The sequence below is a fragment of the Centruroides vittatus genome, unplaced genomic scaffold (assembly GCF_030686945.1).
Source record: "Centruroides vittatus isolate TY-2023 unplaced genomic scaffold, ASM3068694v2 contig_301, whole genome shotgun sequence".
Taxonomy (NCBI): Eukaryota; Metazoa; Arthropoda; class Arachnida; order Scorpiones; family Buthidae; genus Centruroides; species Centruroides vittatus.
This window is the reverse complement of record NW_027121927.1, coordinates 1,189,456-1,216,980: the sequence shown is the minus strand read 5'-3', so window position 1 is coordinate 1,216,980 and position 27,525 is coordinate 1,189,456. Positions and strand designations below refer to the sequence as shown.

At 31.1% G+C, this 27,525-nt stretch overlaps 1 protein-coding gene across 4 annotated transcripts; it reads left to right on the top strand.

Moving 5' to 3' along the window:
* On the top strand, nucleotides 1–27,525 carry LOC136972737 (uncharacterized). Of its 4 annotated transcripts, none has more exons than XM_067267348.1 (5): nucleotides 1–73; nucleotides 3,304–3,419; nucleotides 9,063–11,244; nucleotides 15,891–15,973; nucleotides 27,186–27,525. In XM_067267348.1, the coding sequence occupies exons 3-5, from the start codon at nucleotides 9,297–9,299 to the stop codon at nucleotides 27,432–27,434; spliced, it is 2,280 nt and encodes a 759-aa protein (XP_067123449.1). In that variant the 5' UTR covers nucleotides 1–73; nucleotides 3,304–3,419; nucleotides 9,063–9,296; the 3' UTR covers nucleotides 27,435–27,525. The 4 variants fall into 4 exon arrangements, with proteins under 4 accessions (XP_067123449.1, XP_067123447.1, XP_067123450.1 ...); XM_067267346.1 differs by lacking the exon at nucleotides 3,304–3,419 and adding an exon at nucleotides 245–277 and having other exon boundaries at nucleotides 40–73; XM_067267349.1 differs by lacking the exons at nucleotides 3,304–3,419; nucleotides 27,186–27,525 and adding exons at nucleotides 245–277; nucleotides 18,196–18,326 and having other exon boundaries at nucleotides 40–73; nucleotides 15,891–15,988.

Below are 27,525 nucleotides of genomic sequence, written 5' to 3'. Positions count from 1 at the left end.
CAAATGGTTTTTCGGTCCTGGAATTCAGACAGTAATTCTGTGTAACTGGAGATAAACCTATTAATTATGTAGGGTACGTTCGTAAAGTCAAACGAGTTAAACGCGTTAGTAACGAATCGTTCGAAAAGTAGTAGTCTCGCACAATGCGCATGCTGCGGTGACGAATCGTTGGAAAAGTTTAACGAAATAATAACGATGAAGTCATTCTCGTTTAACTCGTTCGACTTTACGAACGTACTCGTAGTTATTATTAATTAAAGTTGTACTCGAACTAATGGTAATACTAATTTTGTTTTCGTTTAAAATTAACGATTTAAGAATATGATTAGTTTGTTAAGTTAATGTAATTTCTATACAGCCGAGTCCGTTTAATTTAATAGAGCACCCTCGTGATAGGGATGACCGTTAGTGCTTTTATGTCTATCGATAGCACTATCGAATAAAAATACACTAAAATTTAAATCTTTTTGGGTAGAAGTGCACCTAAGTAGCTTTTATGGTATTTAATTATTTAGCCTATGTGAATATGTTGGCTTTCGAGTATCCTACTTGACTTTTTCTTCTTTCACAGTTTAATATGGAGATTATAGCCTTCGCGGCTCTTTCTCTGACCAACGTTGCCAGTTGCTAAGCGAAACGACCAGTGAGGCTAATGTAGTGCTCCTCGACTGTTCTTAGAGTACCAGAGTACTTATATAGTTGTAGGGGGTGTGGAGACTCGCCTTCACCCGCTAAAACTATATAACATCTAGGTGCTCAGGTGCGCGGGTGAACTAATGTGTATATTGTTTTATGAATTTTTAAAACACAAACCTGAGTTATTAAAAGACAAAATTCATTCTTGTGAAAAGTATCAAAATTACTTTTTAAATTAATAATATGATTGTTTAAAATGTAAGTGTATGTTTGTATTTTATAGTAATGCTATAAAGCTTTTTAGTTTTAGTGAAATAAATAAATGCAATCTTCTTTTTTTATTTTGGCCTTTATATTCTCCAAAATAATAGCCAATGTAACTATCAGGTAAACAACTATCAATAGTTAGAAATACTATTGCAACAGTATTTCGTTCAGCACAATAATTTGATAGTTGACTATCGATAAAAGCAAATTTACTCGATAGTTTAACAATCAATAGTACTATCAGTCATCCCTACCTTGAGATTGCAGAATCAGGATCTCTTATCTGAAGTAACAAGATCACTCAAGGTGGGTACTCAATTATTTTCACTTTCTCATGTCATAGAAGCTTTATGTGAATTATAATATACAGTACTTGGAAACGTTAGAATTTATTATATAATTTTACTGCTCTTACAAATTGATTTCTTTTCTTAAATCATCAATTTTATTGTTCTTTCAAAAAATTAGTAAACACATTACTTACCAGTCACATTACTTTCACTACTTCCCAGAAACATAGTAGGATGCCTAGCTGAATAGATATGAACATCCTTTCACCAAATTTGAATTTTTTCAAATAGGACATATTATATAAAAAACAAGTACAGTACATAGTACTATATTGAAGAAAGGTCATGTGACCTTTAAAATCTGGTTGCTAATTGCTGTCTTCAGGACCGGATTTTAGGCGATTGGTGCCAATTGGGCCCCACATCACGTCAAAATTTATATATTTAAAAATAGTACATGTTACAAAAATAAATATCTAGGTATATTTTTATTAAAAATAAAACAACATATTTCAATATGTAAATTAACAGTTAATTAATTTTGTTATTTAACGTTTGAGGGGCCCCGCAAAAAAAATTCAATCGGGCCTCGCACCTATTGGATCTGGCACTGGCTGTCTTATTCCATCAAGATGAGAATGTATGTGATCTGTGCTGTTTGTTCATATATATTTTGCTTATGATACCCTTTTAATATGTATGATTATCATTCTCATGTTTGTCCAATAAAATCTATTCATTATGATTCTGTAAGAAATCTTTTGACTGTTCATTTATTAGAAAACTGACCAATGGAGGGTTTCACAAAATCTAAACAAATACCATAGTGTAGAGAACCCTGTCACCATCTGCCCATATATTGTAAGATTAAAGATAGACCCTTAAAAATCTCCCTTAGAATAGTGCTCCCTTTTGCAGACTACTGCTCAAACTGCCAACATGGCACTTGTTTAAATGGACTGCTCTGCTAACTAGTATTCTGTTAACAGGAGTTCCACCAATGTAAAACATGGGAGAAAATCTGGAACCTGGGAGAGTGCTCTCTTAAACAAACTACTTCATTATCTGATGATGCTTTGTTAAGTAGATATTACTGTATGGACCAATTCTAAATAGTAAAATATTCAATTTCTTCATTTTATTATGTAGTGAAATTAATTTTCTACATAATTATTTAAACTTTGCTTTTCGATATAAAATCAAAATTTATTTTTGAATGGATTAATAATTTAACAACAGATTTCATTTTAGCTAAATTTTATGCCAAATGAAATTTCTCAAAATGATAAATAGTAGTTGAAGACTTGATTCCTTTACTATGAAAGAACTAAATATTTTATGTAAACTTGTGTATTTATGAGTAAACGTTTTTGTTTCTGTTTCTTTAGAGAGCATCTAAAAATTTGTAGCAATTTAAGTTTTCATTTTTAGGATATCTCAATTTAAAGTATATTTAAAGATTTCTGCAAAAATGTTTTTAAAGAACATTGTTTGTTCTCTTGCCTTTTTTGTGGTGATGAGTTTTGTTCTAGTCTTCTGGTCTGGTCTATTAACAAATAACTGTTATTTCGTTCCTAAGCCCAATTTTGCATGTATTGATGATTTTCTAATTGTTTGGAAGTAAATAGTTAACATGAAAGAATTCTAATAAAAGTTATGGGTCAGCATGAGGTTATATTTTTTCCAAAATTGCACCAAACAAACATAAATTTAAAGAAAGTTCACCTTTTTGTCACGTTTTTTCTGATTGGTTTGTGTTTGTAAATAATCATATTATGTATGAATCAATGAAATGCCGTGATAATTAAAATCAGCATAAATTTTGAGCTTTTTTTAGGCTCCAAGCAGATTACATTACATCGAATCAGCTTTAAGTGGGGTCTTACTGTAATTTTATTAGTTTATAAATATGTTTCTGGATTTATAAAAATGCATAGTTAAAGAATTAATGACTCAATCTGTGGTGGCAAAATCATTAGCTTTGTAACAATGTTCAGGATAATTTGACAGTTTAGATAATCTAAATTTTTTTAGATTTTTTTAATTTTATAGTTTTTCAAAATTACTTATTTAACTGACATTTGTATTAAATTTATTGTTTTATTTTCAGAGATTTATGCAGTTTGTGGAAAGCACATTGAATGGAAGAATTGTACTTTTAGTGATTTTAATTGCAGTAGATTTCTTACACCATGACTACTCAATGACTTCCTGCTTTTAAGACTGGTATAAATTTTTATTATTATTTATAAAATAATATATTTATCATCTCAATGTTGTTGTGCATAATTCAAACTATATTTTAGGTAATAAAATCTCAATTTATTGATATAACATTAAGTTTATGGGAAATCAGAGTTCAAAATTAAATTTATAAATCACTATCAGACTATTTTGTAATTTTTATTCTAAATTAGGAAATTATAGACTGGCCTGATATATATACTATTAAAGGTTGATAAACTCCACAATCTTACACCATATAAATGTTTTAATGGAGTATAAAACCATTTAAATTATATCAAAGAATTAAAGTGTTTTCAGATTAGCAACACTTAGAACACTTTTGATGCCATTACCATATTAAAATAATCACAACAAAATACCAGCAAGAAGATTCTGTACTTACTAAACAAATTAAACATTTTTGACAATTTAAATAATTATATCAAGTTAGAATGCAATTGAACATAAAATTCTGTTCCATTTTGTATTCTAAAAGAAATAGAACAAGTATACCATTGGTTTAAATCTGTAAGTGTCAACAAGTCTTACAAATTTTTAAAACTTGTTGATGCCTACAAAAGGAATTCTACATACAAATATTTTAAAATATCAAGTAAAATCAAATTAATGTTAAACTAATTAAAAACAATAAATAAAAATTTATATGAATTGGTAAAACAAGTTCTTACATTGTAAAGTACTATTTTTAGTATTTTAGGAAACTGACACTAACTGCGGCCGGTAAAACTTCCATTAACCTAATGGGTACTTTACGTGGATTCGAGATTAGTTTGCCAGGCCTGGGCTTTTACGCGTGCACCGAAAAAATTAGTAAGAATAACGACAAATATCAAGTCAAAGCAAAAGTTTCAAATATATTTAATTAGTAAATCGAATTTAACTATGTACAATTGTCTATAATCCAAAACAAAATTTATTAACGAAAATCAAGTCAACCCGACAATAAAACTCAGCTACTTAGCTTAACTTAATCTTAATTCCCCTTTGAAAATTCGACAAATCAAATACTTAAGAACTATGAACAAAATCTCTTATGAACTAAACGTCTATCCATCACCTCACTATACTAGGAACCTGTTTTCTCAATCCTTTCGCTATCGTCAAATCAAATTCCTCTTTAAACACCTTGGATCGCCTAATTCTCAATCTAGACTTTGCCTCAAATTTTTCACTCAGGAATCACCTCAATCGTCTTTGGTTAGCATGCTGGTTTTATACTGTGAGGTGACGTCACAATTCAGCTAGGTTACTCCCCTTATTTACATACTTAATTTTTGTAACATCAAATTTCTTTCTGGCAGCTTCAATTCTCCGACAAAATCTTATAAATTGTTTACAAAGCATTTAGCACAATTTTCTGGGATGTTTTATGATGGTTTAGTAAGTACAGTATTTCTTTTCTAGTGAGTGTGGGGATTCCCCCCCTCCATTTTTTTCTGCGGACTGTTTATTTCTGCTGGGCAGTGCAAGTGCGTGTGATTTTTCCTACGGCGCTCGTTCTTTTGTGAGTTGGATTATCATCATCTTTTTTGGTTACTAAGAGAGTGGTGGGGAACCTTCGTCTTAACTAAACATAAGCCCCAAACAAAATATAATAAAGTGAAAAATAATAATAAAATAAAAATAACGCTCGGACTCAGTTCCTTACAACATAAATACTGGAATGCATATACTTTACACTCGAGAACCTTAAAAGTCCAGTAATAACACTTTAATGCAAAACTAACATTTTTGATCATGCCCAGTCTTCCTCAGGTTTTTAAAACCAGTAAGTATTTTATACATGCACTTAGATTGTTCCATAGATTTTAAAATAATTTTTGAACATGTTGTTCCATATATTCCATAGGTTTTTGACAAGACTGTCTTGTTTATAAAATCATACTGCCGTTTTATGTTACCAGCTTAGAGGTATGAAGGAGTACATGTCAAGAGTTGATATTTGGCACAGAGTATTAGGTGCCCAAATCATTTGTGCATAAAAAAATCCAGACTTGTAGGTAGTCAGGGGACCAAGAACTGAGTCAAAATAAAATGGCAACCCTCTTCTACAAACAGGCAAAACTGGCACCTCACCCCACCGAAGTCAGGTGGGGAGAGTACCATCCACAGTCATTCTAAGAAGTGAACTCTGACCTTAGGACTGAACACACAGTATTTTCTTTGCTTCAAATATGACGTTAAAATGGTTTTATGTCATTACAAGTGGGTTTTTTAATATTATCTAGTATAGTAAAACTGTGGGACTGATAAAAATTTGACATGTAGGGCTGAGGGTGCCACTGCGTGACCTTTGCCTTCTGACCTCACTTTGTTCCCGAACTCCAACGAGGAGAGACATCCTTTTACTTCATGTTAGTTAACCTTTTGAGTCGACAGCCATGCCGATCTTGGATTTGTATTAGATCTTGACAGTATTGTAAATATTGCGTAGCTGATCCAAATTAAGTAAATTATCAGTTTCTCAGTTAATTTTTAGCAGCAGAACACGTGGTGAAGGTCAACAGACAAGGTAGGACACAACCCAGTATTGTTTGTGCAAATTAAAACATAATTTTGGACAATACAATAGCCACTATTATTTTTTTCAAAAACGGGAAATCTTTGTTAGGCATCGACAAAAATTTGTGCCAACATGCAACGGAAAGAAATTTCTACATTGGATAGGTTAATTTCGCTGAAAATGCATCGTGGATGACCTTGTTGTTGTGGCCGGCGAAATTTAAATGATCTGTTCTGTTGAGTTAGATGTTGGAATGTTCTTACAGTATATCAAGGTCAATCATACAAATCAAAGCTCTATAATTTGCATCCGAATTAAGTGCATGGACTTTAAAAAACCTCAAATGGACGGCTTGACAGATTTTGAAAGTAACATATCAAATTCAAAGTTGTTTGTGGGAAATCATCTGGAGTTGATTCTAATTCAGCATAGTGGGAGACTAAACTTTCTTCCAGTCAGTTGCATAGCATAGGTTTCTGCTACAAAATATATTATTATTATAAAGATAAAATTTTCTAGAGCAAAGAAAATATTAAGCAGCAAAGAGATTTTTTTCCCTCCAAAATATAAAATTATTACAAACCTGAAAACAAAATTTAATTGCAAAAACATGTTTCAATATCTAATATTAATAAATTATCTAAAAACAGTATTATTACTTTAAGAAAATTTATTGTTAATCAAAAATTATAATAAATATTATTCAAAAAGTACTGACTTGCAATATGATAAACATTTTTTTTTTTTCACTGAAGAAAATCATTTTTAGGATCAACTTTCAAAATAAAAATAGGTAATAATTTTTTTAATCTTTTATTGAAAAGAAATAATGATTAAGATAATTATAAATTATCTTATATTAGAAATAAAAATAAAACTTTTTTCTTAATCTAAAATTTTATTTTCCTACTTTTTCTCATAGCAAAATCTTTAATAGTCCTGTCTATATCGATTGCATCAGTCATTTCTTGCTCAATAGCCAAATTAGTCAATCTTAGTGTACGCATTGTCGATTGTAAATAATTTTTGATTAACTTCAGTTTAGAGAAGTTTAGAGGAGCTCTCACAGCTGGCATTGCTTATGGCAATTGTGAAGAATATTTGAAGCAATATTATTATATTAGGCAGGGTAACTTTCAGCTTAAATTGTGTAATAAATTATAATACATCAAGCAGGCTTGAATTCATTAATTCATTTTTATTACCCGTAGCAGCAACAAAAGTCCTTAGCCGAACGTATTCAAGCTTGAACTCTTCTTTGTCAATGTCATGAGATACATGCTCTAAAACAAAATTTGTGAATTCAAACTGTTTTTACATACGCAAGCAGTTGTGCATGTGTTCTTAAAAGACAAGAGTTTATGGAGGTATTGGGACATATACTTTGCGCAGTAGCTACCTACTGCACAAAGTATTGTGGCAGACATTTCAGCTTTACTGTTTTTGCAGAGTTGGATCTCCTCTAGTCTTCTTAATATTAATTCAACAATAGGGATTTTGCCACCCCTAGCAAAATGCTGCCCAGGGTGGTTGTCCTCTTTGCCCCCTATGCTATGCCACTGCTTCTAGTATCACTGTTTATTCTCCAGAAAATTTGAACACAGATGAAGCAGGACTGACCTTTCATACTCTGTTCTTCAAAGATGAATTATGTTCCGGTAGCAAAAGAATGATTAATATTCTGTTAGGCACAAGTATGAGTGGAGAATGTAAGAAAAACCTCTGGCAATTGAAAAGGCTGCCAAATGAAGATATTTCAATAATATGGACATACGAATTTTGAAATTGAATGGAAATCACATAGAAAGACCTGGTTGATGAGAAATTATGTAACAGAATGATAGAGCATCTGAAATTTTGCACCAAAACAGGAAAGTGATTTTGTTTCTTGACAATGTTGCATCTCATCCAAACGTCCAGCTTGAAAATGTTGAGATTATATTTCTACTACCGAATTTCACTTTCGCACATTACTGTAACTATTGATAGTTCAAATTTTGTATCAAATTAAGAAGAGAGGGAAAAGAAAATATTTCTCATTTTTATCAAGTTCTTGAATATCAAGTACTGGTACTGATAAATCAGGATTACACTGCATAGGCCTGTATTATTGTATTTAATATATTAATAAAATATAGATATATTAATATTTTTAAAAAATCAATATTTTTAATACATCTACATTGGAACCTTGTTAACTTAAATCAAGATAACTTGGTCATTTTCTTTCCCCAATTGTTTAGCATAGGGATTTAAATGTTAAATCAAACTGGTTAACTTGAATGGAGTTTTGACAGTATTTTCATAAACTCTCCAAACTTTTAGATTAAGTAAAATAATTAACAATCTATTGAATAAACTAATCAAAAACTTTCTATAAAGTATAGGAACTACACATTACTAAAAATAAACATTGTGTCATTATGGCAAGTGGTGGTGGCGGCTTCCAGACAGCATGTATGATCTAGATATAGTAATTTATTCAAGTCTGCCTTTTATTTTATTTTATCCCTGATGGATTTCTCTGACTAGTTGATGTAATAAATAGACTTTTGATAAATTAATTTTAAAAATTGATTACAGTCTGATTCAATGTAAAAATTTTAACCTTTGAGGCAAAATTTAAAAATATAATAATTGTAAAGAATGGTATGTTTGTGATAAAAAGTAGAAAACATTCCATTCTAGGTACAATATATCCCAATTTTAAAAAATCCTTACTAAATGAGAATGGATGAACCATTTGAGAAAGCTTTTCTCAGTAGTTTATAGAACCTGTCATCTAAGTATTTTTGAGTTTCTGGATAACACCAAGAGATTTATGTTGACACCTTATGTAATAACACTCAGGGAAATATATGGCCAGCTTATTATGGGTCACCAATAAACCAATGCACAAAATCTTGATTTTTAGCCAAACTTCCATAAATTGAAACTTTTTAACTCAAAATCAAATTTTTTTCTCCTGACTGATTCAAGTTAACTAAGTTCCACTGTAATAACTTTTCCTGATTATTATTAAAATATCAGTTTTCAAGCCATAGAAAGCTGAATTTCAAAAAACTGAAAACCTGCAAAACTATAGGCTTGTAATTTAATTTGATAATTTTTTATTATAGGAAATATCTTTATGAAAATGTTACAAAATACTGCAAAGAAGATATGGAAGAATTAGATGAATTAAAAATAATAAAATTCATCATTTCTGTATTAGAAAAGAAGAAGAAAATTGATATTCAAAATTTAACTGGGCATTTTTCACAATTGGACCTACAGTAGTCTTTTAAAGGGAAACTAAATAAATTTGAAGTGAAAAAGCATATCCAAGTGTATTCCATATAAATGAAAATGAAATGGTGGAATTGAGGAATACAAAATCTCAAAATAACTTACTTAAAACAATGGAAACAAATGAAGAAAATAATTACGATGAAATATTAAATAATGTTAAAGGTAAAATAATTCACTTAAATAATCAATTTGGTTTTATTGAATTGTGTCAATTTGCTGGTACTACTGTATATTTTGACAAGGGCTCATTTGAAAGGGGTGTTGATTTAAATCTTGAACAAGTAGCAAAAGTTGGTGATATTGTAACTGTTAAAGCAAAGAGAACCGAAGGCCACAAAGCTAAGTATCGAGCAATCAAAGTATGGAAAGAGAAATCTTATCCTTTACATCATTGGGCATCAAGTTCTAGCATTACATCTATATCTTCTCAAGAATCCAAGGGAACTGAAACCATTAAAGGTATTGGCCATATTGTCAAACTTTTTCCTACTTATGGCTATATTAGAAGTTTAAATAGAAAAATTAAGATATTCTTTCATAAAGATAAAGTAGTTAGTTCTGATAGTGAAACCATAAATTTATTAAGTGAGATTTTTAAAATTAATGATATTGTTCATTTTGATGCTATTCCGTCAAGATTAAATACTACAGAAACCTTGTATGAAGCAACTAAAGTGTGGACAACAACAGTTGAAGACTATGTTAATGAAGAAACTGATTTCAGTGAAAGCAGTACATCTACTCCAATTCATTTAATGTCGTCTTTTGATGATGATGATGATGATGATCATATTTTCAATGAAACTGGAAAAATTTTTTTCTCTGAACAAGATAATTGCATTGCAAAAATAAAATTTGAAAAGAAAGAAATTATTATTTCCTCAGATATTCCTTTTTATAATAATGAAGAATTAGATGATCTTGCATGGGCGGTAGATGAAGGAGATGAAGTGCAGTTTGATGCTGAATTTCAGGCTGACATGTGGAAAGCATTAATAGTTTGGAAAGGAAATAAGCCAGAGAAATTTATCAAACAAAAGAAATCAAAAAAATCATTTAAAGAATGTAATGATAAATTAGACAAAAGTAAGGTGTCTGACTATAATCTTCCCAAAATTAATTCATTTGCAATAAAAAAAAATCCAAAATCCACTTATGCCAGTAAATTAAATAAGTTGGACAGTTTGTCAACTAATACAACAAACACAAAGACAGAAAAGTGTTCAAAAAGTAAAAACAGTTTTTGTAAAGTAGATGATGGTTGGAATGAAGACACATTTGATATAAAGAATGAAGAATGGCCTGATTTAAATATTAAATCAAAACTGAATTATGATAAAAATAATAAGGAATGTAAGAAAACAGAAATAAACAGTTTTATTAGTAATGATTTAAAATACAGCAACAAGTTAAATATGCCCAAAAACCAAACTGAAACATCAGTTTTTCTTGAGAAATTAAATGTTAATGATAAACAATACTTCTGCTTTGATCAAAATCTTGATGACAGTAATGTTGAAATTTCAGAATGTGAAAAATCTGTTGTGAAAAAAATCCATATGAATGGTCAATTTGAAACTTTTCAAAATGAAATTGGTAGAGTAAAACATTTAACAAAAGAATATGGCTTTTTAAATTGTGATAAATTTACGGAAGAAAAACCTTTCTATTGGGAAGATGTTTTTTATGATGGTTTGTGTATAAGTGAACATTTTTCTGGATTAAATGAAATATTTGAGGAATTTGAACTGTTAAATTTCAATTTCTTACGTTACACTGATGAAGATCAAAAAGTATGGGAAAGGATAACTTTAGTTTGGAAAGGAAATAAACCTGAGCATTTTACAGAAATTACACCAGAACAATTTTTAGAACTTATGGGTATATTTAGTCCTACCAAATCTTATTCTGTAGAAACTGAAGATGTAAATTCCATATCAAAACGTGCAAGAAGTAGTAAAAATTCTAATCCATACAAGAAGAATTTTGCAGCAAATGCTGTTGATATAAGTAAGTATTACATTTTAATACTTTTTTTAAATTATTATTATTTTTATTCTATACTTTTTTACCCATTCTTTGCTTTTGCAAAATATAGGTGCTTCTTAGATTTGATAGAATCTTACATTTTCAGACAGAACAATAATTAGAAGTTGTATCAGAAAAACAATAAAATGCCATGAAATAGAACTGTTGAACATTGTCTTGTATATCATCACATTTCGACTTTCCAGGGACATCCATGTACAGTACAGTGTGCACATTGTACCTGTATTGTGATGACTGTTTGTAATAACATTTATTGCAAATGTCTTTGTTTGAAATGTACAATTTTCTTATTTGCTTAAATATTTCTGCTTATATAATATATTTTGAAGCATGGTGCCACACACAGTTTGACTTCACACACTGGGCAGAAGTATCTGCTTTTTCTTCTTCTGCATCTTATTTGCAGCTGCACACTGCACATACTCTTGTTTGATTTTCCTTCTTTTCTGTGGGATTATATATGGAAAATCTCTATGTGAAATGAAGAGTGGAAGTGCTGATGTACTTGGCCTGCCTGGTTTTGGGAATGTAAATGGTGAATATTTTTCCATTTTGCATTCTATTAAATTTATTCATTACTTCAAGTATGTTTCTTTTCTTCATATTTTTGATAAATAAAGAATGATTTCCATAATGTCAAATCCATTATATGAAAAAAAAATTTTTATAACATTTTCCTCTTTCATGGGAGTGAGTAGTTTGACAGATATATTACTATAGCTTCTTGCCCCTATTATAACTATTACAATTTTTGTGTTACTATACAATCAAACTTTTAGAGCTTATCACACTGATTAAATTAACAGGAGGAGTTTATTAATTAGTTATATACATCTATTTATGTAAGTACATTCTCTTATACACACTATTACCAATCTAAAATGCATTTTGGACTTTATAATGGCCCCTCTTCAGTTAACAATGTGGTAATTTAAACATTAGGTTTATAACAATTATTAAAAATTAGAGCAGATAGATATATAACAAAGACAGTTGAAAACTAAAACCAAACATTCTAAACAGCCCACAATGTGTAAAAAACTTTCTCAGCTTGTTGTAATTACAGTTTAAAACACTCTTCCACCTTTTCTCTATATGAACAAACACTTTATTAGGTCTAATTTAATTTAAATATATTTTTTTATTATAAAATTATCTTACTTCACATGAGCATTGCATGGGCTTTTAAAACAAAAAAAAACTATCAAAGATTCATTATATAATGCAAGAGAAGTAAAAATACAAATTTTCTCAGAATCTGCATTTTTCACTCTTTTGTTCTCTAACTTGAATTGTCTGTAACTCGAAGTTTTTTCCTGCTCCTTAGAACTTTGAGCTAGAGACATTTACTGTATGCATCCAGCCAGATTGCTTTTTGAAAAGCATAAGACTCATCAATTGTGAAATTTTTTTCAGGCATGAAACCACCACATAAGAAACCAATACCACCAATTTCATACCTACATTACATAATAAAACCCAATTTAAATCATCCTAAATTATAAAAATTTATTTACTAAAATATGGTTATTAGTTACTATCTACAGACGCTTCCTCAAACTTCACTCCAGTACTTCCACTAAATTGTTCTCTTATTCTTATTTGCATAAATTAACTATCCTTTATCTACATTTATTCATTCTGCTTCTTCAAATTTCACTGTCTCAAGATGTTCATAAAATTTTCTTTTCACTATATGTATCTCAGTTTTAACAACTAACCGTTTTTTTCATTGTCTGACACCTGGCACTGTTACAACTGCACTGTTGAGTAACTGCAGAATTATACAAATTAGTTTTAATTGACCTTACATGTTCTCTCAACCTTATCTTTAACTTTCTCTTAGTTTCCCAATAAGAAGCCCTATTGCTTTATCTCAATAAGATGTGGGTACCTGCAAAACTGTTCAATTTCATTAGTTATATTGGACAGTTTGCTGAAGGCATTACATGGGCTTTTAAAACAAACAAACAAAAAAAAAACTATCAAAGATTCATTATATAATGCAAGAGAAGTAAAAATACAAATCTACTCAGAATCTGCATTTTTCACTCTATTGTTCTCTAACTTGAATTGTCTAACTCGAAGTTTTTTCCTGCTCCTTGGAACTTTGAGTAAGAGACATTTACTGTATGCATCCAGCCAGATGCTCTTTGAAAAGCATAAGACTTTCATCAATTGTGATATTTTTTTCAAGAGGATACATTATTTTATTTAGCTGCAATAGCAGCTAAATTTTCATAAATGGACCAAATTTTATGTAATTTAGGATAAGGATGGCTTTTATGATCATATTCTTTATTATTTATAGAGTTGATATTTTTTTTATTTGATAAAACCTCCAATACAGCATTATTTTACTAAAGAATGGAGTTTCAACCACTGTTTTCTTTTTTACAAATACAGTTGTTCATCAGGTTTTCTTTACAATACTTTTTAGCATGTATTCCTAAATATACTTTCATTTCATTGGATATTGTTGAGTGTCACTTATGTTTTTCTAAGTCAATTTTTTCCTTCCGCTTCTGTTCTGCATTTGTATTTGTTTAACAATAAATTTGATGATATCAATATCCATAAAGAATATAAATATATAAATAAACAACAACTAACCCGTTACATATAAAGATCAACAACTGCCGAATTATCGGGCTAGCAAATGGCTATAGTAATATTAATAATTAAAGTTAATTTTCTACTAGAGTTAGGCGTTAGGCGCCATCTCTTGCTAAATTTAATAATTAGAATTTTAATTAAATAATTTAAATAAATTTAGGCCTAACTGGAAGAAAAGAATCGGCCCGAAGCGGGATTCGAACCCGCAACTTCTGCTATCCGTGCAGACACGTTACCAGTTACGCTACCCGGACCTTCGCTCCGATCTTCCCTTCCAGTTGATATAAGATTATTGTACCACCATCGACGATCATTACAATGCCGGCTGGGGACACATTAATTGCCCACGTCCTCCCAAAGGCACTCAACCGGCCATCGCAAACCCTGGCAAGGCGTATATATATATATATAAATATAAATATAAATAAATAATTACTATAGCCATTTGCTAGCCTGATAATTCGGCAGTTGTTGATCTTTATATCCATAAAGAATCTCAAAAATATTATGAAATGTTTTTGTTTCCATCAAAAACATGATAAATTTCACTTTTTCCTGTGAAACGAAGGACAGAGCGTGGTGGATGCAAAAGTATGGAGTCATCTTCAGTCATTTTTCCTATCCCTTGGCATCAGACAAAGTTTTATTGCATGAGCTTTTTTCTTCAACTGAAAACATATATTTACTGTCATCTTCACTTCCAGAATCAACCAAATCTTCATAACTATTACTACTATATTCCTCACTTCTTCTGGAATCTGTTACCAGTGTAATTCATGAAAATACAGACTTATCACAAATGCTTTTGAACAGTTCTTCAGGTGAAATCTGATGGAACGCTTCAAAATGGAACATGAATATTCAAAAAACAGATTGAACACCTCTTCTTTCAGGCATTCAAACTTTGTATTTACTATATTCCTCCTACTCATTATGATTGTTAGGGTAAATAAATAAGTTTAAATAATGATTATTTCTTCAAAAGGACACCAGTTGAAACAAAATATTACATAAATAATATGCCCCTTTTGATTGAAACATATACTAAAAACAAATCATAATACAGTAAAACCTCGACTTGACCCTTCATATTAATGACCAGTTTGAATTAAGTAATAATGTTTGCTTTCCATTATTAATCTGATTTTTTTTTTTTTTTAATTTTAAATAAATTTTTTTTGGTGTTTCTATTTGCTGTTTCATCTATAATCATTAAAAAAATTGTCAGGGTTCCAACATTTTTAGTAAAGTGAGAAGAGTTTCACAAAAAAAATGAATTGGGGACCGCTGTTCTAAGGTAATAAAGTAATATTTTCCAAAAAACAATGGGGCACATATCTTGGCATCCAAATCTGCTTTGAATAGCACCTATAATCTCAAAATCCTAGTTATGTCATTATATCTCAGCCTATTTTATCTCAACTGTCAATTGTGAAATCTAGTGGGAAAGATTTCTAACCATGCTTTTAAAAAGCAAAAGTAAACAAAATCCTTAATAATAATAAAAGCAGGAATAAATAGTTAAAAATAAACTATTAATTATTTTTTTACTAGTAAAAAAGGTATGCTAACATTAAAGCTTTATTCCTAGCATTCAAACAAAATTTGGAAGTATATTTAAAAATAATTTCACTTTTTACAATTTATTTTATATAAATTAATGTGTATTTTTATTAAGAAAATTTATGCATTACTTAAAATATAAATAATAATTGACAATTTAGACTTTGATTTGATAATTTTGAATTTATTCTAACTCAAAGTTCTTCAGTGTAAAATACAGTAGGTCTTTATTTTACTGTATGTACAGTACAGTACTGTTTATCCAATTTTGTATCAGTGTTGTTTGTGACTACCTTAAAAAACATGTCTATTCTTAAAAAGTTATAAGCAGTTTATTCTGTTTATATTATAATGACACTTTTTACACATGTTTAATTTTAAAAGTTGAAGCACAAAAATATTAATGAAAACATATATATTTGTTTTAGCAAAAAAAGTTGCATTTACAAAAGAAGAAAAAGGTTTTAATACCAGAGAAAATAAAGATGAAAGCTGCTATTCAAATTACAAGGTAATAGTAATTTTTCTCAAATAATTATTATTTTTTTTTTTTTTAAGTAAGTAAGTAATGTTTATTGTAATAGGATTGAACCTGTTACATGGTGTGTTTCAATTATTAACCAATCACAATCATATAACAACATATTAGTTCTATATAATATATCTTAGTTAATTAGTTTAACATTGACATATATTCATTATTGAAAGGTTTAACTTTTAAATAAGATGCTGTATAACTTAATTACAAAAATTTTAACAAATTGGATATCTTATAATTAGTTACAATTCTGCTGTATGAGAAGAAATTTGTATTTGCTATTTACGTTGATAATCATATACAACACACGGAAGTAATATCCATTTCGGGATCTAATGCTTCTTAACAAGAACAAAACATAAATTGGGAAAGATCCCTACGTCCATAACAATATCATATCAACTTTGTTTAAGGTTAACTGTCATATTTTTTAATACTTTTAAAATGATGTAATTATAGTACCTCCTTTAAATTGTCCTAGTTCCTATAAGATTTTTAATTCCCTCATGCGATAATATGCCGATACTATTGTTCCGAACTCTGCTAGAACTCACTGTCACATGAACCTTCCTCTCATCTCCATAACTTGGTATAGGTGAAGCCTAGGTAACTACAATATTTACTTTTTCGGAATTCCCTCTTAGTATTAGTTGTATCGGAAAAAGATATAGCTCGTCTATCTTTATTCCTTGGCCAGTAGCAATAGGTCACCAGACAGATGCACAATCCACTAATACACCGCGCCTTGCCAATGTATGTTTTCGTAGTAAAAATCCTTAGTTTCTACGCATTCCAGATAACCATGTCACTATTAAACCAATGATGAAGTAGAATTTCATATTAGCTTAGGCAACACTATGAAACCTTCCTTACAGACTTGGAAATTCCAGAACCTATTAGACGTTTATTATTATCATTACAGTTTGTATTTATAGAAGGAAAATTTACTGTTAAATTTACATTGACTAATTGAATATCTGTATTTCCGATTTTCTCTCATCCAGTACGAATTTTCCTGGGTTTATTGTTGTAACATTATAAATATTCGAATCACTATTCGGATTTCTCAATGGAGGAACTTAATCAATTTCTTCCTAAAAATTACTTAATTGTATTACTTTATCTAAATTAATGTCGTACGTGAATATTTTATTTTCTATGATATAACAGTCATCTCTGATAATAAATTTGTTACCTTTTAATCTTTCTTGTTTAATTGTCGTTTGTAATTTTTTCCTTCTTAATCTGGATCTTTTGCATAAATCGGCTGTAAAAATTGTTTTATTTTTTCTCCTTTCTTCGTTATTAACTTTAGCTTTTAATTTCCAAAATTCTTTTAATATCAAGTTTCTATTATACAAGGAATCTATTACAATCTTCACAATACAGTTAGATCCGTTATAATTTATCCTGGTTAAGCTTTCTATAGAGATATTTTTAATTCTCAAATCCTCTTTAATAAACTGATTGATTTCGTTAGCATAATCGGTCAAAGTAAAAGGAAAATTTATGATTATGATATTTCTATTAGTTCTCTCATTTTTTAATTTATCTAGTTCAAATTCGAACATACCTCTGAAATGGCTATTGTTCGTAGATAATGTCTCTATTTCTTCCATTTTGTGTGACACTCTCACTAGTTCTTCTTGAAAATGCTTTTTTTCTTCCTTCATTAAATTAAGTTCTGTCTTGATTCCTTGAATTTCCCTATTAAGCTGTGAAAAGTTATTTTGTAGTAGTTCGTATATTGATTTTAGCGTGTATTGTGAAACTTCCTGTAGCAGGGGATCCTTATCTCTTAATGCTTGAAAATATTCAGGTATTTTCGTAGATCTTGTGGTATCAAGACTACCTCCACCGCACTCCTCCTTAATTTGAAGAAATTCTTCATTCAATAGATTATCCACTTGATTTTCTTTAACTATTTCTTTAAAATTTTGCTTATGTGGCCTGCCACGCCCCCTGTTTTGCATCTCCATTTGACTCAAATGTTGGGGAGAACGGGAAAGAGGACCTGGATTAGGTTCTATTCCACCAATTAATAATAGGCATATGATTAATTCCAAAATCAATCTATTGACGAATATCCACATCCTTAATTCGACCAAAATACAGTTATAATTTCCTGGTACGTTATAATACAACTGTTAAGCTCTGCGAAAAGTTCACCAACACCTTCAACAACCAACTCACACCCCCAATAATTATTTTTTGAAATATGTTTTAATGTGATATCAATCAAAAATTAGAATTATTTGAATCAGTGTATATGCATTACCTACTATTCATCATTCTTCTTCAAACCTGATGATAAATTACAATGTTATCATACATACAAAGGAAAAGGATACTTATGAATAACTCATGTGACAATAGTACTATAAAAACTAGAATAAAAAGACAAAGTTGATGAAATTATGTTGTTATGATTTATTGATGATGATGATGTTATATAGAAGAGGAAACTAGATTTATGTATGTTTGGATCAAATTAACAAAAATACATACAGTATGGTCTTAAGCTGGAATTAGACCAAATTAGCACCACCAATACATTTAGACCATAGGCATTACTGTAAAGTCACCCCTCCAAGAATTGATAAGGTACTTTTGGGGATTGATTGAATATGGTTCATTAAAACTTATTAGTCCAATGAATTATACATGTGACAATTAAGAATAAATTGCAATTTTGAATTGCACATTGTAAGTAGATGTTTTCTATGAAAACAGTGTGTGGATTTATATTGGCTCATCAGATTTATTCAATTACTGGCTGCATATGCATGCCCAGCATTGCTTGGGCTTTTGAGGGGATGGGGGATTGGTAAGGTCTGGTTGGGAGAGGGTGATAAAAACAATGGTCTTAGTAACTAAAATGACATTTATTGACCCAAGTATTTGCAATAATAAAACTGCAAAACACAAAAAAATTGCTTGGACTTAGGAGTGGTTGGAGTGAGGTTCCCATAGTATTTTTTCTAGGGTGACAAAGGAAGATTTGGCCAAAGAATATTTGTGCCAAATTTGATATGGATATGTTGAATGATATAGAACCCTTTACTTAACATACGTAAGTACCGTACTTATATATTTTGACTTTTATATACAGTATGTGTTAAATTCTATTAGATCAGTCTTCTATATGAATAAAAGTTTTACTAATATAGTTAGGCCTAAGTAACCATGAACATAATACAAAATACTAATGTTTCAAAAAATTCACCATGCTTATACAGTATGTAGTGCCATCTAGCAGAGTGACATCACTTTTTCCAACTGCTCTCACATTTAGCTAATTTCTCACTAATTATATTTTAATACTATACTAAAATAATGCAATTTTCTTATAGATAATTGCTTGATAGGAAGCTGCTGATCAATATGTGATATGTCACAATCTGGCAAGCATAGACACAAAAAGACAGAAATTCATTACAATTTAATTTATATTATGCATATTTTGAGATCATATGTATGTTTTTAACCTCCTGAATCAACTACTGGGTTATATCAAGCTATTATGTTGCAATTATTTTAAATTAATTGCTAAATAATTTGTCAATAGAGGGAGGCATTAGGCTCCATCTCTTAAATTTAATAATTGTAAATAAATTAAATAATGTAGAAAAATTCTGGAAGAAAAACTGAGGATGTAACCAAGGATAGTTATCTCATGTTTAAATATATCTGGAAGAGATCAGACTGGCAGCTTGTGTAGCATAACTGGCAACTCATCTGCATGGTAACCTACCATGCAGATGTGTTGCCAGTTATGCTACACAGTTGTGCTTTCTGGTCTAGCTCCAGGCCGATTCTTTTCTTCCAGAATTTTCTAAATTATTTAATTTATTTATAATTATTAAATATAATAGATGGTGCCTAATGTCTCCCTCTAGTGACAAATTATTTAGTAATTAATTTAAGGTAATCATGATATAATAACCCTATATAATTCAGTAGTAGTTGGCTTATTACATGAAAAATCAATTTCTTAGAGTATGGCCTGGCTGGTGAGCAAACAGTGAAGCATTTATGGCTAGCAACAAAATATATTTAAATTATTTCATTTTATATTGGTGGCCACACTGACTTATAGTAACTAGAAGTAAGTTGCCAAGCATGTCTGCAACTTACTTAGAATTCAAGTTATTTTTAGTAAAGAATTTTTAATATCTGGATTCCAAAGCAGATTGGTTTTATGTAGAATAAGTGTAAATATTTTAAAAATAAAACTCTAGAAAGTAAATTGTAGCAAGAAATAGATATTTGTATGTATGGAATTGATAAATAATGTATTTCGTTTAATTTTCATTATAACAACAAAATGATAATTTGAAATTTTTTCAAAAAACTTAATATTAAAAAAATAGACAGTGATGTCATTTTCCAGACATTGTCTTTCTATTGACACACAATGGTAGTTTTAGTGGATTTGTTCACACAAGACATGTCACATACAATCATTGCACAGTCAACTAGATGATTCCTTAGTAGTTCTAGATTAAAATCATAAAATGGTCCAGCTGTCAAAATTTAATGGTAACTTCATTCAAAACAGTTTTTGGCTACAGTTTGGCTACAGACAAACATCTTCAATTGTTAACTTTTATAACTATTGTAGAAATTTGTTATTTTAGCACCTGATAATATTGAACACCCAGTAATTCAGAATTTTTTGAAAAGTAGTCAATAATTCAGTTATCTGTGATGCTAATATTCCATGAATTGGAATTAGTTTGAATATGTGATGCACTAAAGACCCTAAAGTAGAAATATTAGTGTATACATATGAATCATTTTGAATGTCAGTTTTGTGCAATGCTCCAACCAAACCAGTTAGCATTATATACTATGAACTGCACTTACTGCCTATTTGTTCTGTTGATATTTCTGCAGCATTGAACTATATCACAGCATACTTCCATCATTGGACAAACAAACACAAATGCTATCTACAAATAGTGTGGATTGAACTGCACCCAATGACCAAACATCATGAACACTGTGGCATCATATGTTCATCCTGATGATTTCTGATTTCACTAGAAGAAGCTGTTTGGTTGAGGGAGACCATTTCCTTACATTTTCATTTCGAAATGTAGCAGCCTGAGTTGATCAATATTAATTATCATTTTGCTTGGTTCCAAAATAGGCTACTTATTCTGGTTGATGACTCAAAGGGTCCACTGTTTATTAGCTGAAATGCATATTTTAGAGCATTATTTCTAATATAAGCATGTGAGAAGGAATTTAAATTCTTGTGAGCAAATAGAAATATGCTGGAATGAGTCTGAGGTGTAACTATGGTTCACAGACCTAAATTGCTCATTGAGCACAAAAAATGACCACAATGCATTGTGGTCATTTCAAAATGGCCACAAAGCAAAATTTGTGTTGTGGCTTTCATGATATTCGACCACAACACGTTCTGGTTAGGCTAGGTTACTCGGACAGGTTGAAATTGGTTCGAATGTTTTAGTTAGGGTGACTGATGTTGATTGGAGACATGCAGCTCCCAGAAATGTTTTAGCTGCTGTTATGAACATTAATCCATCATGTCTCTATCAGTTAAGAAACAAGGGTCTTTTTGATCGACTTTATGCTCGTAATGAATTTACAATTTCTGAGAGTAACTTTATTAACATTCAGGATGTACCCTCAACTTCACACTTCCCTCAGCATTCATGTTGAATTCAGCATCTGAGGGAGCTGAAGAAGCTCAGCACCCCTCAGCTCCCTAGAACCTCCAAATGGAAGTAAGCAAGGGTTTATAATGTGTCACTGTAAAAGATACTGTATTGATAAAAAATGCAAATGATGTGTAAAGAACATAAAATGCAACTCAAAATGTCATGGTAATAGTTCTTGTAAAAATAAATAACTCTGAAACATTCTTGATTCTCATAAAAAAGACTGATAGGCCTATATTAAAAAATTGAAGTTGCAAAGGGTCGAATCTACATCGTGTGGCTCCATTGTCTAGGGCAGTGTTTCTCAAACTTTTTTGTCTGGTGGCACACTGAAATTATTAAACAAAATTCACGGCACCCCTATTATTATTATTAATACTGTATTATTATTTTTTTGCTTTTTTACGGTTAGTAAAAATATGAAGGATGAAAAGTCTTTGAAAAAAATAAAAGTTTTTAAAGTAAGTAAGTTTATTTCCAAATAACCAGTGGTGTGCCGTGACATTTGATGATAGGGAAGCTGTGTTTCTGTAAGAAGCCGACTTCCAGGGGCAATCAGTTAATTGCGCGTCAGTGATGACCTAGGGTCCATTCGTATGTGCGTGGTGGCAGAAGAGACGTATCTGACAAAAACCGACAAAAAAGAAACATAAAATAAACATATACTATGTACAAAATAGTTTGCTTTAGGACAATCAGCCGTTCGGACATCCTGAGCGTCGATGTGGTTCTTTGATGATCGATCGAAGGTGGTCCCGGGACAGTGGCGTTGACAAGTCTGTAGGGCACGGGGAGACCTACCTCTGTTGGCGTCGGGGACACGGTCTAAGATCGAAGTGGCACGGGTTACAGGTTGGCACAATAGACGAGAAACTGTTTTTTTTTTTTTTTCTGCGCGTTGACACACGGCGTTTTGGTTATTCGGAACATTAACCGAGTGCCAGGTGTCCTCGATTGTCGGAGATTATATCAATCTCCGTTCTTTCTTTCATTCATTTTGATTGGTCGTTCTCCCTCAATCACGCATCCCAAGTGGTTGGTCCCTGGTTACTAAATGTAACGAGACTCTTACCTGGAGCCGGAGAAAAGTCAAAATAGAAGATGAATTCGATCTTCCACCGATTATAGGACGACTTCCTTGCGGGATTTATGATTTCTGCCTGACAGTTTGATATAAACAATGGGTGTCCGACTACAAACGACTTTTACCTATGTTTTTTTTAAACTAATAAATTTTTCTCTAAATTAATTACTTCATCATAAAGTCGCTGGTCGTCGACTCCATCAACGTATTCGAAAGCTTTTTTTCTATCGAAAGCAATGCTAGCGACCACGATTTTTCCTCCGACCGAGTGTTCCTGGCCAATGTATGAATTTGCTCCGTGGTCGAAAAACCGCTCAACAGACCCACCGGTAGATGGTAAATATTAATGATATTAAATCATATAATTCTTTTAGTATGTCTTTGTTCGGATCGACATTAATTATAATATGTTTTATGTCTAAGAGTTACTTGTCAATATAATCGGGACACGAATATAAATATTGCGATTCGCTGCGTAATTTAGATAAATCAAAAAATTTCCCATAAAATTTACTTAATTTAAAGAATTAAAACACTCTTAGAAAAATCGTTTTTCGTAATATTAAAATTATTAACATCTAAAAGTGATAAAAATTCTAAAGATTTTATGTCAATATAATTACAGTATAATTAAAAGAAAATTATAATCAAATATAACTTTGCAAAAAAAGTACATAAAAATAACATTGAATACTCTTTACTTTTTAAATCTTAAACAATTCACTTAGTCAGATAGCTCCCTGCCAGTGGCTAAGGGATAGAATCGTTGGAAGCGTTACACGTGTGTAGCTTCCACCAGCTAAACCGGGTGAGGTTGGTACTCTGTAAAGCGCACGCGCCAATGCCCTCTGGCTGCTTTACACCATTCAGTTATTCTGGCCGTGGAAGCTGTCTCGTAAGCGCTTCTATTCCGCCACTGATATTCGAATATACAATGGTAATCTTATCGTTTTTTTCACATGTAGTATAGAAATTTGTAATAAGATACATAATGCAGTTATAATAAAATATTAATTTTAATTAATTCAAAGTACGTTAAAATAAAAAACTTTATATTTTAGAGACTACAAGGGAATGTGGAAGCGGCGCTTCCACCGCTTCCAATGACGGCACGCCACTGCAAATAACACAAAAACATTCAAAACAAAAGTTATTATTATAAAGGTGATAAAATGAGCTCTCAATTTTTGATGATTTACTAGTGCTAATTGATTCCTTAGCTTTGCTACCAGTAACCACTTCTTGATCATTAGAATCTTCACGTTTTCTTTTTTTAATGAAAAAATTATTCATAATATTGAACGACATAATTAACTTCAATATTTTATTATAAAATTTAATTACAAGTTAATAATTTATTTTTTCTTGCTGTAAAGAAGAAAAATATTTGTATATAAAGCTTTTTCGTTATTGTCTGAACATATAACAATAATAAAAACAACTACTTACTGCATTCAACGCATTTATATTGCGCTTCTACTCGCTGCAGGAACAGAAGAACAGACAACTAGTAACTGTTCGTTTTTTATCTAGTATTTACGTGTCGCCAATTACCGAGTCACTGAGACAAGTGGTGACGTAACAAGATTAGTAGAAAAAACCAATATTCATTTTTTATAGTTGTTTTAATTATTTATTTAATTTAATACTTTAATTCCATTATTTTAAGTAATTTTAATTTAATTATTTAAAAATTTCGCGGCACCCTTGTGGCGTACTTGCGGCACCCGCTTTGAGAACCACTAGTCTAGGGTCTTAGCAACTTGGTTATTGCTGTTACAAGAAGTGAAATTTCCAGACTTAAAAGCTAAACACTCAATTTTCAGAGGCCCGTTTTTCGTAAATGCTCGAGAAGTGAGTCCTATTATTTGGACAATGTGCTATTCACATTTAGGGCTACGTGGTCACGAAGTTTTGTTCGAATCGATGACCCGAGCGCCTGGCCCTCTCCTTGTAAGTTAGTCTCCAAGCCTTGACCAATGCCTGGAAGTTTACCTGCCGTTACGTGGATATTTTCTCAATGCTGGGTGGTGCATTAGCAACTATATGTCACCATATAAAAGACCTTGTCATTTGTATTGTGGATGTCCATAGTAAATTGAAATATGAAACAAACATTTAAGAAATGAGATAAATAACTAAACGCATATAGAATCCATATTCATCCAGAACATGCCACACTTGAATGAAGCGAAACTCCCTAGAACCGCCAAGAACCAAAACGTGAAAAAAATTATTGGAAAGTTAACAATTTATAGACATTTTACAAATCGTATTTTCATCAATCATAGTATATTACATTGTATGAATTACACTGTGAATACTGACCATGTTCAAATAATTTTAATTTATTTTGTTACTTTTCCGGCCGTTATATATGTATAACACAAGAAAGTATTATACAGTAATTGTCAAATTTGAACATTTTGAGACACCTGAATCCAAAAATCTAGGTTTCATAACTTTCCCGACTTCTCCATGGAAGTTTGCAATATTTTCTTAAGTCTGACTCCATTTGCCAAAATTTATTGCTCCAGGCTTTGTCCCTTAAAGAAAAATGTCATCATTGTCATTATACACCATTCACGAATTTAGGCCATGTTGACCCGTTTTGGTCTCAGCTAGACAGGATCTAGGAGTCGTTTTTGTGGACGTCCAGGTCGTCGTCATCTTCGTGGTTGATACTGTAAAACTGCATGAGGTATCTAAAGAAAAATGTTTTAGGACAGAATCTAAATTTACTACATACATATTTTCATAAGTCCGATTTTACTCCAGATATAATACATGGATCCCCCCCTCGATCGACAGCCTGATGGTCCAGCGGTCATCCTACTCTAAGGGACCTGAATCGAATTCGAACGGGCCGAAAAATCCCCGTTCCTCACGACCCGGCCGCCCATTGTGGGCCTGGCCAAACCCGTAATGGGCTTGCTAAAAGGAGGCCCTCTTAGTGCCCACAGGGCAGAAAGTTGTTTGTTAAGTTATGACAACGCAACACTTGGGCGATCTGCCTAGGGGGATACCTTCCGGGAGGTCTTTTTAATGGAAACTGGTCCATATTTAGGCGTTACAGACGTGCAGAAAACCCGGAAAACTCCACGTGACCAGCCCGTCCGAGCGAGGCGCGAACCCACGACCGAACTCTCAGTGTTCAGAGAACGAAGACCATTTGGCCACGGTAATATGAGTTTTAAAAAACCCTCGATCTTTAATCACTAAAATTTAATATCATTGCCTTTTAGATAAATTATGCCAAATTTCGTTTCCTAATCTTTACCTCATTCTAAAATATTAGATGAAATAGACACCAACACACACCTGCGGAATTTCCCCTTTCTTCAAGGAGGCTCAAAACGACGAGATTTCCAAAATCCCGGAAGGTCAAATTTGACACGATTCCAATACTTTCCCGTGTGTACTGGCGTCTATTTCATTTAATATCTCGGGATTTGGTAGAGATTAATAAATAATGTACAGCGCCATATATACAAGTTCCTATGCCAAATTTGGCACAGTGACTTGTATAGAGTGGACATTGCCATTAAATTTTGGTGGTTAAATGTCGAGAGATGGGGAGATAAAGGGGGCTTGAGTGATATCTCGGGTGGGGTAGGACTTCACGAAAATTTTACTCGTTATTGACATTTACAATTTCTTTAAAAACTCATCTCTATCCTCAAAATTAAGCCTTTGTCTTTTTATTATAATAATTTTTTGAAATACCATCTCGTTACAGATGGCGTCACACACAATTTTAATTTTGAGTTAGTTCATAGTGTTTTTTAAATGGAAATTTTTATCTTAATTCAAAAAAGTATCACCTTTTAACTTAGTACTTAAATTTTATATCGGAATATAATTGAAAATTATCGAACTTCTTAATGGTTCCCTTGACTTCCTGTTTGAGTGCTGGGAAAGTCCACCAGAATACCTTTATTTTTTGTCGACTTTCCCACATATATTTAAATATTTGTTTTTATTTGTATTGATATTTGTCTAAATTCTTTTATACTTAAATTGTAATGTGCATTCTATTCTACGTAAGTAAATATAAATTTTAAACGTTCTACATTATCCGATATTTTTTGTGTGTATCCTACGGTATCTGCTAGAACAGTCGAAAATGCTCGAGAAAAATTTTATACTCTTAAATCATTTGGGCTAGATGATAATTGCCACTGTCGGAAATTAGAATCTAGCTTCGCCATTTTTGTTTTGTAATGATAATGCACAGAAAGAAATGTTTGTTTTAAAATTTAAATAATAATGAATAATCGTGTGAAAACAAATCTTAAGTCAAATATTAAATTTATTTTTTAGCTTGCAATCAGCCTTAATATGTATTGAGAAGACTGCTTTTTCATAATGTATTTAACAGTTAATCAAACGATTATCTTTCTTCCAGATTAATGATGTTATTGAACCGACGGTTTTGGAAACTCTGAAAGAATTAACTAAATTATTAGTCTCGTCGAATCGAACTTCGGAAATAAAAGAAATAGATTGCGAAGGAAAGAGATTTCGGAAGGAAACTTTCGCAGACCACAAACAAACGAGCAATACAAAATTACAAACCAAAACGAAAACTTACGATGTTGGAACGCAAACTTTCATCACCGGCAAAGTTGTGTCGTTTGAAATATTTCCTTTTTAATATAAAATTTTAAAATATTGCAAGAATTTATTTGTTGATTTAAATAAATAAGTATATAAATATATATTACAAACACTTTAATATATAAAAT